This window comes from Dendropsophus ebraccatus, chromosome 13 (assembly GCF_027789765.1).
Source record: "Dendropsophus ebraccatus isolate aDenEbr1 chromosome 13, aDenEbr1.pat, whole genome shotgun sequence".
Classification (NCBI taxonomy): Eukaryota; Metazoa; Chordata; class Amphibia; order Anura; family Hylidae; genus Dendropsophus; species Dendropsophus ebraccatus.
Genome location: NC_091466.1, coordinates 10,245,402 through 10,260,641, shown reverse-complemented (window position 1 = coordinate 10,260,641; position 15,240 = coordinate 10,245,402). Strand labels below are relative to the sequence as shown.

The 15,240-nt window shown below is 45.1% G+C and overlaps 1 protein-coding gene across 1 annotated transcript; it reads left to right on the top strand.

The window, feature by feature from the left end:
- Positions 1 to 152: 152 nt before the first annotated feature.
- Positions 153 to 14,846, top strand: LOC138770888 (NACHT, LRR and PYD domains-containing protein 3-like). Its single transcript, XM_069950178.1, has 14 exons — positions 153 to 1,115; positions 1,256 to 1,439; positions 1,838 to 1,882; positions 3,223 to 3,380; positions 4,334 to 4,514; positions 4,988 to 5,050; positions 5,855 to 7,559; positions 8,719 to 8,805; positions 8,972 to 9,142; positions 11,937 to 12,107; positions 12,308 to 12,472; positions 13,330 to 13,432; positions 14,544 to 14,689; positions 14,826 to 14,846. Exons 3-12 carry the CDS (start codon positions 1,849 to 1,851, stop codon positions 13,418 to 13,420), a joined length of 2,826 nt encoding a protein of 941 aa, XP_069806279.1. The 5' UTR covers positions 153 to 1,115; positions 1,256 to 1,439; positions 1,838 to 1,848; the 3' UTR covers positions 13,421 to 13,432; positions 14,544 to 14,689; positions 14,826 to 14,846.
- Positions 14,847 to 15,240: the final 394 nt, after the last annotated feature.

The window sequence follows — 15,240 nt, the reverse complement described above, 5'->3', positions numbered from 1 at the left end:
AGTCGGACCAGGGACCCAGGCCACAATATAGAGCAAGAAAAGCCGCCCTCATCCAAGGAATCAGTGAGTCTCCTCTCAATGTATAGACCTCTATAGACTCATCCTGGGATCATCACATGAGGCTGATTCTATCTATTTGCTGTTTTCTTTAGGCGCAGACAGGGATCCTGGATAATCTCTAAGTGTCTGAGGAGGAAGAGGAACAAGTGAGTGATAATTTACCTGATGCTGCTGCCACAAGAGGGAGCTCACTGCACAGGGATTACTACAGCAGTGAGTGCCCCCTAGTGGTGGCAAGGATAATATAGCTATAACGCCAGGGGTGGGCACTAGGATTACCCCTATTGTTGCCCTAAACTGGACTTTTTTAATAATAATTTCTTATCTTTCCCCAACAAGAGCTGATCAGCTGGACGATCATCGAGGTAAATACTCATATTCCCCCCCATCACCAGAGCCTTGCCCCTTAGTATAGACCCTACTCCCCCATCCTGCCCCCAGTATAGACCATACTGCCCCTCACTCTGCTCTTCTCTCCTGTAGATACATCAGATGTCTTCTCGGCTGCTTTAGGAGTGACACCGTGGAGTGAACGCCAAACATGAAGTAAAAATTTTAAAAAATTAAGAATGACTTGTGTCGGACATTATGTAACCAAGTGATCAGTATGAGTCTGTATGAGCAAGAATGGCGGTAATAACAGTGCCAAGAATCAAGTCCGTAGTCAACTTTTCCATGACTAAAAATGCCATCTTTAAGCAGACACCCGACCCTCATGGTGACCTCAGAAGTACGATATCTAATTTTCCCTTCACCTCACTCCTGTGCCGAAGCGCTGAGGGAGGGGGGGGGCTCTTGTGACCGGAAGCAGAATGCTCTGATTGTGATTGTCAGTCACAGTCCTGCATTGAGCGCTCGCAGTGAATGTATCCGACATTCGGCAGGGCATGTGCAGCACCCAGGAGGACCACTCAAGTGTCTGCTCAGGGGGCCCGGTCCATTACAGGATGAGGCCACCAGTCCCTCTGATGTGGTGGGCCCCGCAGCAGCCGTAGCCGTAGTTCTGCCACTGTCTCCTTTGTGACACATGTAATACTTCAAACGCAACTCTTCAGGTGAGATGTCGCGAAAATGATGGTTTTCCCTTTAACCTCGGTCATCTTTAGTGAATGTTTGTCCGTTGTTATCTGTAATAATAAAAGCAAAATGCTATTCTCAATTCTTCCCATGTATTTACTATATTTATTCCATACAGTGGAGCGGTGTAAGTTGTGTACCGAGCCTGGGATGTAAAGAGTTACACGGAAAGTGAAACCTTCTACAGTCCAGTCAGAATCCGCTCCTCCTCCTCCTCCTTCTCCTCTTCTTCCTAGTTCCAGTCTTCTGCCGGGAACGTCACCACACGCCGCCTTGTATCTTACTGACTATACAACTATCAGGTACAGTCACCTTTAATCTATAGGAACAGTGTCTAAAAAAGCCGACTGACTGAATGTCAGTTCATGGTTGCTCCTTATCCATATATATATATATATATATATATATATATGATATGCCAGTGTGTATAAAGGGCACCTGTCACCCTGAATTGGCAGTGTAACCTGCAGGTGTGGTGTTATAGGAGGAGCAAAGGGAGATATAACCTGCTGGGAACAGTTCCAGGATCAGGGTCATACTGTAACCACAGTCACTTGTATATGGGGTGATGCAGCAGCACACCCTGGTGGTTTGTGGCTGTAAAACGCAGTGTGCCCCTACTGTCACCTGTAGCCCCTTTACCTTCTATACTGTATGTGGAGAACTGAACACTAAACTCTCTGCTGTCCTTTCATTTTAGGAGAAGAAACAATGGGACAGTTTCCTGCAAGATACGGAGAGGAGAGTGAGTACAACGTCCAGCCATTATACACATAGCAGAACATGTTGTCCGGCGAGGCTGACACAGCACTGGCTGTAAGATGCCGCATTATCTCCACCTCACTGCTTCCCTATGCTTTAGACTTTAAACCGAATGTACCATCAGGTACATTGGCTTTAACATGACCCATGTATAGATGGGCGCCGTATAGAACGGCGTGTACCTGTGGATAGAATGGCGCCATACACAGGAAACTGGGTGCAGTTCATAAAAAGGACCATAGCACCGGCTTCCGATCCGATCCGTGAGTCATGTTAAAACATATGTACCTGATGGTACATTTGCTCTAACCTGAATTTGGCCTTAAAGGGGTAATTTACCAAAGAAATTTTTCTTTCAAATCAACTGGTTCCAGAAAGTGCCGGAAATTTGCATTTTACTTCTGTTACAAAATCTCCAGTCTTTCAGTACTTATCAGCTGCTGCATGTCCTGCAGGAAGTTCTATTTTTACCAGCCTGGAGAGCAGGAGAGGTTTTCTATGGGGATTTGCTGCTGCTCTGGACAGTTTCTGACATGGACAGAGGTGGCAGCAGAGTGTGTCAGAGTGGAGAGAATACACAGGACATACAGCAGCTGATAAGTACTGGAAGACTGGAGATTTTTTAATAGAAGTAAATTACAAATTTCTGGCACCAGTTGATTTCAAAGAAATTTTTGTGGGTGAACTACCCCTTTAAGTCAAACCAGGTGGGTAGCATAGTGGCTCCACAACCATTGGGGCATTATGTACTCCTTTATATACTTATATAGGATCCACTCCTAGGATTGATCAGGGAACTTGGACATCTGTACCAGAGACTGCATCTGAATAGCGGCTATGAATCTAGCCTTAAAGGGGTCATCCGGAAGGAGGAAAAGTAATACTTCTCTGCCCTCCTGGCCATTCATTTCCCAGGCACTCACAATATCGGCAGCATTGTGCGGCCATTGGTCACTATACGTGCCAGGAGTGAGGAGAAGTATTACTTACATAAGAATGGACTCAGTAGACGCTGTGGAATTCAGCACATTATATTGGTGGTCACCGGGTCTCCTGAGAAACCGAAGGGCGGCCAGAAATGGGTGACGTATAGTAAGATTTTATTAGCTTTATTCTGCACCAACTACAAGTGGGGCCAAGAATATCCTGAGAGTATCATATCCTGGTGCTGGGGTACAGGCTCAGTAGGAGGATCGCAGCACTTTCTGTCCATCGCTTTATGGCAGGAGCCTATACACATAGTGCCCTATCCTAAATACATTGAGAAAAGGATTTTACATTGACAACTAACATCCCCTGTCTTCTGGTTATTCTCTGTACCAGGAAGGGAGACGTTGCACCAAGTGTTGTCTACATGTGATCTGCAGGATCTGAGAAGTATCTATGAATATCTCACACATGACTTCCTCTATATCGTACAGTCTCTGGAAACGAAGATCTTCCTAAAAGAATTGGCATCTCGGAATGTTCTAGAAGTAGAGGTAGGATGGGTATACAGCACTCCTTACAGGTGGGGGGGCAAAGCAGTAAGTGGGGTGTAAGGTGCTGTATGCTCCCCACTCCTGGTATTAGTCCATGCTATACAGGTCCCTCATCTGTATAAGAAGCTTTGGTCGCCATTTTCCATCCTACTCATTGGAGGGAAAGATATTGTGACTGTCTTGAAGCCTCCTACCCATTGTCTGCTAATAGCATGGTGTCTATACATTCTAGAATTTCCATCACAACCTCCCCCTATGGTTGGATCTATTGTATTTATACTGTAATCTTATATTATTTGCTATGAGATTAGATATGTAATTACATCACACATACAGATGTTCCTCCAGCATCTATTCCTGGTCTACAAGGGTAGAAAGAAGATCCAGTGTAGACTAGTCCTGCTATCAGGACTATATAGCTTGGCCACAGGTCGGCCCCTACACCTTCTCTATAAACTCATTTCTACTTAAGAGAATGTATCATCTAGTCTTTTTTTGTCAGATACTGAAACCCTGTCACCTAAGCAAGAGATGCTTTATGCTTTACAACAAACCGCAATGGACAACAATTGAGATGAAAGGGAAAGGTGTCTGGGGATGCTCTGTGACCTATGAAGAAGTTATTTCATAGGGAGGGGAAGGCTGAGCTATGAACATCATCTATTGTCTTTATCTACTGTGTCACCATTTTCTGTAAGACTACGTTCCCACACCGCAAAATAAAGGAGAAATACGGCTCTAATTTTGAGGTTAAAATACGTCTGATTCTCATTATTTACCACCTGCTTTCGGAGAATACGGACGTTTTTTATCTGTTCAGAGGCCACAATGTCCTGCGGGTCCATTGTAGAATGGGTTTGGTTCTGAGAGGGGTCGGCAGAGGTGAGGAAGGACTGCGCTGTATATGTGACGGCCATAATCCAGACTGTGACTGTCTAATCCTTGTCTTCTAGAAGTATAAGCAGATGAGAAAGGATCTGGACTCATTCGCTTTCTCTGAGAAGATGGTACAAGATATTGTGGAGCGAGGCCGAGAAGCCATCATAGCGTTTTGGGAATGTCTCTATGTAGATATGTATATCTACCACCCATGTAATAACTTGTCATGTCTAGTACAAGAGCTGGAAAATTCAGGTACGTCTATAACTGAATACACATTAAAGGGGAACTCCGGGATCAGGAATAGTTTCTGAATATACGAACACCTCAGGATATATAACTTACTATAATGGCAGCAGCTTCAGTGGGCTCTACCTGAAATATCCAACAAGAAGTTGTGTAGTCCTTTTATTCTCAGTGTGGTATTGTCTCCATCTCCTCTCCTGAGACAACACATCGTCCTCTACTGTCTCAGGAGGCCTGACTGGATCTAGTCTGGGGAGGACTATGCTTAGTATATATGTGACATAAAAGTGATGCCCCCCTTCAGTGTTGGTCAGTCCCCTCACATGGGTCCCCACTGCCAGTACAGCACCTGTAAGACAACAGCACCGGAACTATTGGATGAAGCAGCCATGATGGGGTCAGATGGGGATTGTATGAAGAAAGGTGGCAGAGAGCCCTGTATATATGTATATAGATTTATATAGTTATCTGTTTCTATTTAGGTGTCACTCTACAGCAAATCCAACAGGATAAACATGGACCTCCTTTACCTGCAGAGTTAAAAGGTAATAAATATGGGGATGTAGCAGAGCTAAGGCTGTCCGGTATACTTAAAGCCCGGTTTGGCACAGTTTCCCTTTAAGGAAATGTGTCATTAGAAAATCTCCTATTGTATAACGGGAACCAATCGTCACATTTGCTCTCAGGGACGCTGCGCTCATCTTGTAGACAATCCTACCACCATGTCGGGGGTTGCTTGTGCTGTAGCTTTATGTTCCAGTAAAATGTTGTTTAACCCCCCTCCCACCGCCGCCACACTGTTAATTAACGTCGCTGCAGCCTATACAGCACACCAGATTAAACAGCGTTTACCAAGACATAAGGCTACGGAGTGAGCAACCCCCGACATGTTAGGCGACCCGTCTACAAGATCAGTGCAGCGTCCCTGGGAGCTGGTTCCCTTAAATTGAGTTTTTATGTCAAAGATATATTAGAAAATAATCCTACTAAAGTTTTCATTTTGGTCACTATTCCTATTACACTGATACTTTCTTTTCCGTAGAGATAAATTTCCATCAGTCTCCTCCTTATCACATACAGGTTTACAGCGACACTGGTATATAGATAAGACAGGATTAGAACATTCACAATATGTGAATATTTAATAGATGTCATTTACAAATCTGTAAAACTTTCTGACACAAGTTGGTTTCAAAACATTTTTTTTTTCTCCAGCGTCTCCCTTTAATTTGATAGATGACTCTAATAGTTTCCTGGTCTTGCTGCTCTTACAGTAAAGAATGCCCTTCTCTGTTTATGTAGAAACCTTAGTAAAAAAAAAAAATTAATAAATTCTGCTTGTGATTCAGAAATCCAGGAACATCACAAGCGACATCTTCTTGGATATGTTCAGAATGTAGTCGACAACAGGACATTCACCAGTACGCATGACATGCCCCATGGTGAACATTACATGGATATGATGGTTCTTTATGCCGATCACCTTCGCAGACGTTCCCAACATGAACTTCTAGAAAGTGGAGTAAAACACGACAGATATTTGCTTAAAAATTTTAATGAGTTTATATCCTACGATAGACTCTTCCGATGGTCGCAGCATATCAAGCGCATTCCACATTTTGTGTTGATAACCGGAGCAGCAGGAGTGGGAAAGACCACCCTGATAAAGAGAGTGGTTGGTGACTGGGTGAGCGGGAAGATCTATCAAAGGTTCTCCTATGTCTTTTTCTTCAGATTCCGGGAACTGAATAGATTGGACAAGGTCAGCTTGGAGACCATGATCCTCCATGTCTACCCATACCTCCACAGCCAGCTTACAGGGATCTTACAGGCTCCAGAGAGAGTCCTTCTTATATTTGACGGCTTGGATGAGAGTGTCCACCCAATGAATTTTAGGTCTCGTCGACTCTGCAGTAATATAAGCCAAGTAGAAAGTGTTGGAGTGATTGTGGTCAGTTTGGTGAGACAGTCTCTTCTGAAGGGGTGCTCGGTGCTCATGACCAGTAAGACGTCCAGAGTCACACGGGCAGACATCGGCGCTCCCATGCGCGTAGTGGAAATTATGGGATTCCGTCCTAAAGATAAAGAATTGTACTTTCAAAATTATTTTAAAGAGAAGACGTTGTCAGACCAAGTTCTGCGATATGTGAAAACCAACGGGGCTCTATACAGTTTCTGCTATATCCCAACGTTCTGCCGCATAGTCTGTGAGGTGTTGTCCCTGCATTGCAAGGACCAACCAATGACTGATCAGAACTTTCCATCATTGCCAAAAACACTGACACAGCTGATGGCCGGTTTTGTTGGCCAAATTCTGTCCGGTCACAAGCAGGATAAGGGCCACATCCGGAAACTGTTAACATCCCTTGGCTGGATGGCCGACTATGGACTTGCCAATAATATCCAGGATTTCCAGGAGAACGTTCTGGACACATATGAAGTTGACGTCACCTCTGATCTTCTGCCACTTTTTATGTTAAAAACTGGTCGTCCTCCGAATGTCACCTTCTCCTTCTTACACCTCCTCCTCCCAGAGTTTTTAGCTGCTTTAGTCCATTATATTAACTATTCTGAGGAGAAACTGAATAAATTACTGGAGAGCGCCAATTCTTATAAGGATCGCCATGATGAACTATTCCTGTGTTTCCTCTGCGGTCTCTCTGACCAATCCACAAGGGCTATATTGTCACCTTACTTGGGAGACCTGTCCTCCACTTCCATGACATGTGCCGTCGAGTGTGTATCCACATGGCTCATCCAGCGAGCCAATAAAAAGGCTCCGAAATTGGCCAGATCTGAGTACAACAAGAGAAGATGTCTCACCGTGTTTTACTATCTCTACGAAACTCAGAATAAAGACTTAGTGAAGGAAGCTCTGGGATCCTGCTGCAGATTGATGCTGTCCTCTGTCTTCCTCACATGTCTGGACTGCACCGCGTTGTCCTTTATCCTTGGTTCGTGTAAAGAGATTGAGGAGCTGGATCTAACCTGTACAATTCACCCTGACTACTTGAGGCAATTCACCGCACATCTGCACAACCTCAAAGACATCAGGTAAATCATCGTATTCACTTTTCCCCTTCTCCTTTTAGTACCTAAGTCAGTATATTCAGTCTTCTGCTCTTTGTGGGGATCCATCTCCAAGATCTTTAGACTCATAGATCCATGGCACCAAAGCTGCTCCCCCGTGGCCCTACCATGACTGTAGTACAGGGACAGTGTATATGAGAAGTCTCGGCACTCGCCAATGTAGTTAATGTGGTTTATTCAAGTTCCATAAAATAGATAGGATCATCCTATTTTCCTATTAGGATGTGTTTCGGCACAGTGGCTTTCCTCAACAAGTTAGTTGCCACTGTACCAAAACGTGTCCTATCTATTGTTAGATTATAGACTGTATATCAACAGCAGACATGTCCTCATATTATGCCACAATAGCATATAGGGAGCAATGTTTCATATGGAGGTCCTGAAGCCTGTCAGTGACTAATAAAAACAGTTTACAGGTTCTGGGGGCATGTTAAGTTTTTATCAGTAAATTATTCGAGAGATGACTGTGCTGCCGCACGCTTCCCTCTCCGCTCTGGGTCTATGAGGCATGGACGGCCCTGTAGACTTACATTGGGATTTCATCTCGGTCAGGTGACATATGTTCATTATAGACGTGATAGTTCTATATATAATTAGTAGGAAAGTCAGTGATAATAAGCACCATAAAGTGGTCTCCACCAAAAAGAGGTCTTAACCATAAAGGGTTCTTCACCATATAGAGGTCTCCAAAATAAAGCGTTCTTCACCATATAGAGGTCTCCAAAATAAAGGGTTCTTCACGATATAGAGGTCGCCACCATAAGGAGGTCTCCACCAGGGAATATCAGACCAGTCTTACTCCTGAGATTAGAGGATTATTATTAACATGTCTGGCAATCCTGTGATTTCCATAATTCCATGACTCGGTGTTCTTGGTGTTGAGTCTATAGATGACGTGAGATGTTCCATCATATAGGAGGTAAGATCCTACGACTGTTCCCAGAGTTCAGCTCCATCACTGGGCCCCCCAGCTGTACAGTGTAGATGCCCTATGTCTATATCGGTGTCTAGTTTACTATTATGTGGATTGGATGAAACATCTAATGATAAAAGGAGACGTCTCCCAACAGACTTTGCTCCTCTTACTATGTGTAATGGTTTCCATCTCTCTTATTGCTGACAGACTTATAGGCGTCAACATGGGAGATGATGGGATCCAGTCTGTCTGTCCTGCACTGATCCATCCTGACAGCAGAATTCAGGCTCTGTGGTAAGTTCTTTATTTCATTGTCTATTTTGTGGTGTTCCCATTTAGCTATTATCATGTCAGAGGAGAAGAACCCCTTAAAACACATGGGAGGGAGGATTTATTATTCCTATTTTTTATGTTCCTGTATTCAGAGATCGGCTCTGACAGACGTCTTCCTTCTCTACAGGTTGGGTTGTAATGAACTGACTGATATTTCATGTATGTATCTGGCATCGGCAATAAGGAATAACCGCTCCCTGAAGATACTTCACCTGTCCCATAACCCTCTGTACGGTCCGCACTTCAGTCACCTGACGGACGCTCTGTCCAGTCCGGACTGCAGAATAGAGGAGTTACAGTGAGTATAACACATACCTCGCCCTGTGGTATATGATGGAAGCCACAGGATGGGATTCCAGACGATCTTTCATATAGATATACTGCCCAGGATATGAGCAGGAGATTACAGGTTTGATGCACTGTTCACACTTGGTACATTTCACTAACTAAAGCTGGTCCTACACAATGTGGGTGAGTAAAGACCTATGAGATCGTTCCCCAAGTGGTCAGCAACCTGCCGGGCTGTAGTGGGTCCCTTGGGCTCTGGTCACGGTAGTCCTGAGTGGCAATTGACCCACCCGGACTATTGGTACCGCCACCTACAGAAAGGGGAAAAATGACCGAAGGTGTGCGGCTAGTGTGTATAGGTGCTGGTGCAGAGGAAAAGATGACTGAGTCCCAGTGATAATATAACAGCTTTAATGTACAGTCTCTTAGTAGTACAATACACTTTTGTAGCAAATAGATAAATTAGGGATGGTCCGAACCTACCGAGGTTCGGGTTCGTATGAACCCGAACGCTCGGCAGCAGAATTCCGCTGTCTGCCCGCTCCGTGGAGCGGGCGGATACAGCGGGAGGACGACCTGGAAAACTGGGATACAGCCTATGGCTGTATCCCAGTTTTCCAGGCGGTCCTCCCGCTGTATCCGCCCTCTCCACGGAGTGGGCAGACAGCGGGAATCATTACAGAGGGTTCGGGTTCCTACGAACCCGAACCGAACTCGATTCGTACCATCCCTACGATAAATCTTTACACGGACTTTAGTGCTTGAACTCTTTTGTGCTGTGGCGATGCTTGAAGGAGTAGAGGTAGTTGTAGCGGTGCTTGAAGAGTTAGAAGCAGAGTATTGTAGAGAAGAAGAGTTTGTCAAGGGAGTCCCAACCCAATGTAGTCATGTACTCTGCCGGAACTTGAGAGAATACTTAAGGGTAGAGTCACACTACACCGTATAAAAAACAGCAAAACCGCACTATATACGTTTCCAATAAATTCTCACTTCCGGGACTCCACTCCGTCCCACATATTCAACATCTCAGAAATAATAGTGAGAAAAACAATATGGTGTATCACCACCTGTACCTTAGCACCTCCGGACAGCCGTCCTTTAATGTCTCCGGACTCTTTAAGCGAAAGAAATCCCCGAAGTCTTGGTCATCAATCCATAATCTTTTATTATTCAGGGTGCTGGTACAAAAAATGCTCACAAGGCTGTTTCATTCACCCAGCGTCCACCTGTTGTCTTGCGCAAGACAACAGGTGGACGCTGGGTGAATGAAACAGCCTTGTGAGCATTGTTTGTACCAGCACCCTGAATAATAAAAGATTATGGATTGATGACCAAGACTTCGGGGATTTCTTTCGCTTAAAGAGTCCGGAGACATTAAAGGACGGCTGTCCGGAGGTGCTAAGGTACAGGTGGTGATACACCATAGAGTCACACTACGGAATTCGCCCGAATAAGTTTCGGCAGATTCCGTGGCTTGTACTGTTCACTGTGGCGTGGCTATCCGGGCCGATTCCGAGTTCCGCCGAAAGAATTGAACTGTCTATTCTTTTGGTGGAATGCGGAATCGGCCCGGCCATGGAATCAGTCGGAACTTATCCGAGCAGATTCCATAGTGTAAACCTACCCTAAGTTACTTGTACCCGTGTATAGACTTTGGTCTTGTGCCCTTTTGCCCTACATTGTCGAGTGACTCGTCCTCCTAGGGTGATACAAGCCCCAGTCCTGGTTACCTGGGTGAAGCTAAGCTCCCGGGGATGTCCTAGTTACCTGCACTGCGAGATAGGATACATAGACCTTCTTGGTCGCTTTGTCCTATCCAGGCTAGTTCCTCTTTTGTATCAGGATACTGCCCTGCATTTTTTAGACTGGTTCACGGTGTGGGCTAGGATGTTCCTAGACTCTTCTCCCTGTGTAGTGTTTAGCACTCCATAGTAGATATAGCAGAAATACTGAAAGACCTGGTTGTCTCTTGCTGCATCTGCATACACGTGTCTTAGACTGAACTACACTAACTTGTCCCACGGAGCTAACTAACTCCTCCTACTGGGTGGTGTGTGTGAGAAGAGCAAGGATAGACAGAGGAATAAAGAGCATCTCCCATTGGCTAGCACAGGACACATGGTGCAACAATAACATTAACCCATTGCTAACTTTAGCAGTGCAACACATAAAAGCATACATATAAAAAATACTGACATCTAGTGGTAAAAGTATAGCATACTACCTTAACTAAATAGCATCACCACTTAACCTAGAGTTAGAACTTTATTATAGGTGCCTAATGCACTAAATAGTGGCACACCACATGGGGGGGGACATATTAATCTATCACAAATCATCTCTCCCCGTGCCTCGCCATTGCTAGATGGCCGATGGGCTCCAGGATCTCCACCAAAGCCGACATCACGACCCGGCTGATGGACTGGCTGCTCAGTTGATCAGTGACTGGGACAGGACGCCACTGTAGTCATTGATTTCCTGAGCGGTCAGTCCATTAGTCGGGATGGGAATTTTCCCCCAAGTCGTGACGTCCTTACAACTCAGAGGAAAATGCCTTCCAGCTGGGGTCCCGGGGCCGGTTACAAAGCAGGTCATCGCGGGCACAGGGAGAGGTAGGTAAGGATTGGTTGGTATGTTCACCCCTGCCCCTGACGCCTTTCAGATCTTAGCCAGGGTCGGACTTCTCCTTTAATGATGGGTTAGGGCATGCCACCACCTCTAATGCCTATCACAGTCACAGTGTCTGCGATGGTCACAATATGCATCAGATAGTAGTCTGCTGATTCTCTTCTTCATTTATTAAGTTTGGAACATGCTGGATTGACAGACACGTCCTGCATCCCGCTGGCATCTGGGATAAGGAATAATCGCTCCTTGAGGAAACTTTACCTCTCCAGTAACTTTCTTACTGGTCCGCACCTCAGTGACTTGGTGGACTCTGTGTCCAGTCCAGACTGCAGGATAGAGGAATTACAGTGAGTACAACACATACTATAGATAGGAGGAGGATTGTAGTGATAGATCTGTATACCTGTATATCATCCCTCTAATATACAGGAGGAGAATCACATGTCTGGGCTATAAGGCTATCTTGGGCTATGACTGACAGGGACAGTAGGGGGCGCTCCTGTGACTGATGTCTTACTCTTTTTGTTCCTTTATCCTTTGTTATCAGTCTCTGCAGCGTTGATCTTAGAGATGAGTACGCTCCGGTACTGGAACCCCTGGTTAGTAACCCCCGCCTCACTCATGTGGACCTGAGCTTCAATTCATTGACTCATGAAACTTTCTGTCACCTCAAAGAGTTTATCCTGAAGTCATCCAGTCCCAAAGAGATCAGGTATATAGGATAAGACTGCTTTACTTAGAGGGTGATTCCTGTCACAGAAAAGTCTAGCTGTATAAAATAATCAACAAGAGAGAATAAGGGGCCTATTACACGGAACGATAATTGGCCAAATCAGGCTGATTATCGCCCCGTGTAATAAACCCCATGATCAGCCAATGACAACGATCATCGGCTGATTATTGATATAGGTTTGGACCTATAATTGTCGGGCGCCGACCGCGCATCGCTACATGTCATAGTGGTGCACGGCCATCGGCTGACGATTTCCAAACTGTATAAACTGTATAAAAAAAAAACCAATGGGAATATGGTTTTGGATAACAGTGATAAATAAATTAACAAATAAAAATTAAAAATGGGAAAAAAAGAAAATAAATGATTTCACGTAGAGAAAGGTGACACTCACTCAGTCTTCGTACTTTATTCCATGATGAGTGGGTCATGGACACTGACAGGTGTGGCTACAGCCGTTTCGCGCTCGTGCGGTTATTTTTTGCAAGTAGAAAGTCCAGTGGGTGAGGTCCATTACAGACTAGTGATACCACGGGGGAGTGAGGCGGGTTACTTGCCGGGTCTGCAGCGATGGGATACTGTGTTGGCGTCCTGGTGGGATTCTATCTTGTGTAATTGATAAAATAAATTAAATAAATAAATATTTTTTTTCCCCACTGTTTTAATTTTATTTTTTCATTTATAAAATAAATGTTATAAAACCACATTCCTATTGTTTATTCATCATTCATTTTATCTATTTAACCGTTGTATATACAGTATAGCCTGGGAATGGGCACGTATATTTTACCATCTAATCTTACTATGTTCCCCCGCCTCTTGTTCTTTGCTCCTAGACATACATTCCTGGGGCACGTAGGGACGGCTTTAAAGATTACCACAAGACAAAGTTGTTCGACATCTTCCAGCAAGGTGGAGGAAACGTGAAATCGGACAAAGGTAAAGATGCCGCCACATTGTGCAGGTGCTATAATATATGGAGGATGTTACTGCCATCCCTGACTGACTGCCACTAATCTATCAGGCTGTGGACGTATTATAAAGTGTCCTCCATTGCAGATGATACTGGGGTAACATACAAGTCATACTTAATCAAGAACAGACCCCATGCTACATAGGGAGGGAGGACTAGTCCGCGAGGCTTACAATCTACAGGGGAGGGGGGCGGGGGGGGGCGGGGGTAAGGGGGAAGCTGGGCGCAGTGCGGTGAGATGGCAGCAGAGGAAGGACCCTATTCCACGGGGCAATTGTCTGCCCAATCAGGCTGATTCAGGCAAACAGCTGTCAGTGATTGGCTGAGCGGCCTAAGTAAGTGATTGGCTGAGCCGCCTCGGTCAGTGATTGGCTGAGCAGCCCCCGTCAATAATTGGCTGAGCGGCCTCGGTCAGTGATTGGCTGAGCGTCCTCAGTTAGTGATTGGCTAAGGGGCCTCGGTTAGTGATTGGCTAAGGGGCCTCGGTTAGTGATTGGCTAAGCAGCCTCAGTTAGTGATTGGCTGAGCAGCCACGGTCAGCGATTGGCTGAGCGGCCTTGGTCAGCGATTAGCTGAGCGGCCTCGGTCAGTGATTGGCTGAGCAGAGTGGCCTCGGTCAGTGATTGGCTGAGAGGCCGCGGCCATTGGCTAAGCGGCCTCGGTGCAGAGACGGGTGTAGAAGCTACCATGGCGGCTCCTGTCAGTAGACTGCACAGACATGGCTAAAGTTATATACATCTGAACAACCCTTGATGCACAGTAGATACGCTGTGTAATAGGCTCAATAATCAAGCGCCGATCTAGCAAAAAAGAGATTACATGAGGGGAGATGAGCACAGACAATGATGATGTGTGTGGAATTATTTTAGTAACACTATTGTACGCTTTATGGGGAGATTAATCAAACATGGTGTAAAGTGAAACTGGCTCAGTCGCCCCTAGCAACCAATCAGATTCCTCCTTTCATTCCTCACAGACTCTTTGGAAAATGTAAGATGGAATCTGATTGGTTGCTAGGGGCAACTGAGCCAGTCTCACTTTACACCATGTTTGATAAATCTCCCCCTATGTTTCCAGCCGTTCTTTTACCACAGAATCATCTCTGACTCCAAACAAAGCCGGAGAAACCTGAGGGGTCACACGCCGGACCTCTGTAATGGATGACGGACGGATTACTGAATACTGGATGGAAAATTGTAGAGAAAAATGACAAAATCAATAAAGTGAAAGAAGTAACTCATCTGTGATTTTTCATTTGTTTCACAAATTATATATTCAAAAATATTTTCATATTTTTGTTTTGCCGTAATACTTTATGTTCACGGCCCTGGAAATGTATGGCTGGTTATATTCCTATAGGTACGAGAGATGCCAGGCCAGCCGAGCTCCAGCTTATGATAGGACATCATTCACATTGTGTGCTGGAAGTCAGTACCTTTCCCACGTATCTTAGAGGGGGCACCAGTGAGATCACCGGATGGCTGAGAGGGGTGGTCCTTGTGCCACAGAAGATGAAATGTGTGTGTGTGTGTGTGTGGGGAAGGGGGCATCTGTTTTTTTCCCCCTAAATCTTACAAGAACTTTAAGAGAGAAGGATAATGTGGACCTGTCAGCACTAACCACAAGCAGAGATAGGTACAGTGGTACCTCGGTTTAAGAGTAATTTGGATTGAGAGCGTTTTGCAAGAAGAGCTCACAGTTTTTCAAAATTGTGACTTGGTGTAAGAGCATTGCTTTGGTGTAAGAGCTCCCTGTACTGGGTGGGAGGTGGAGT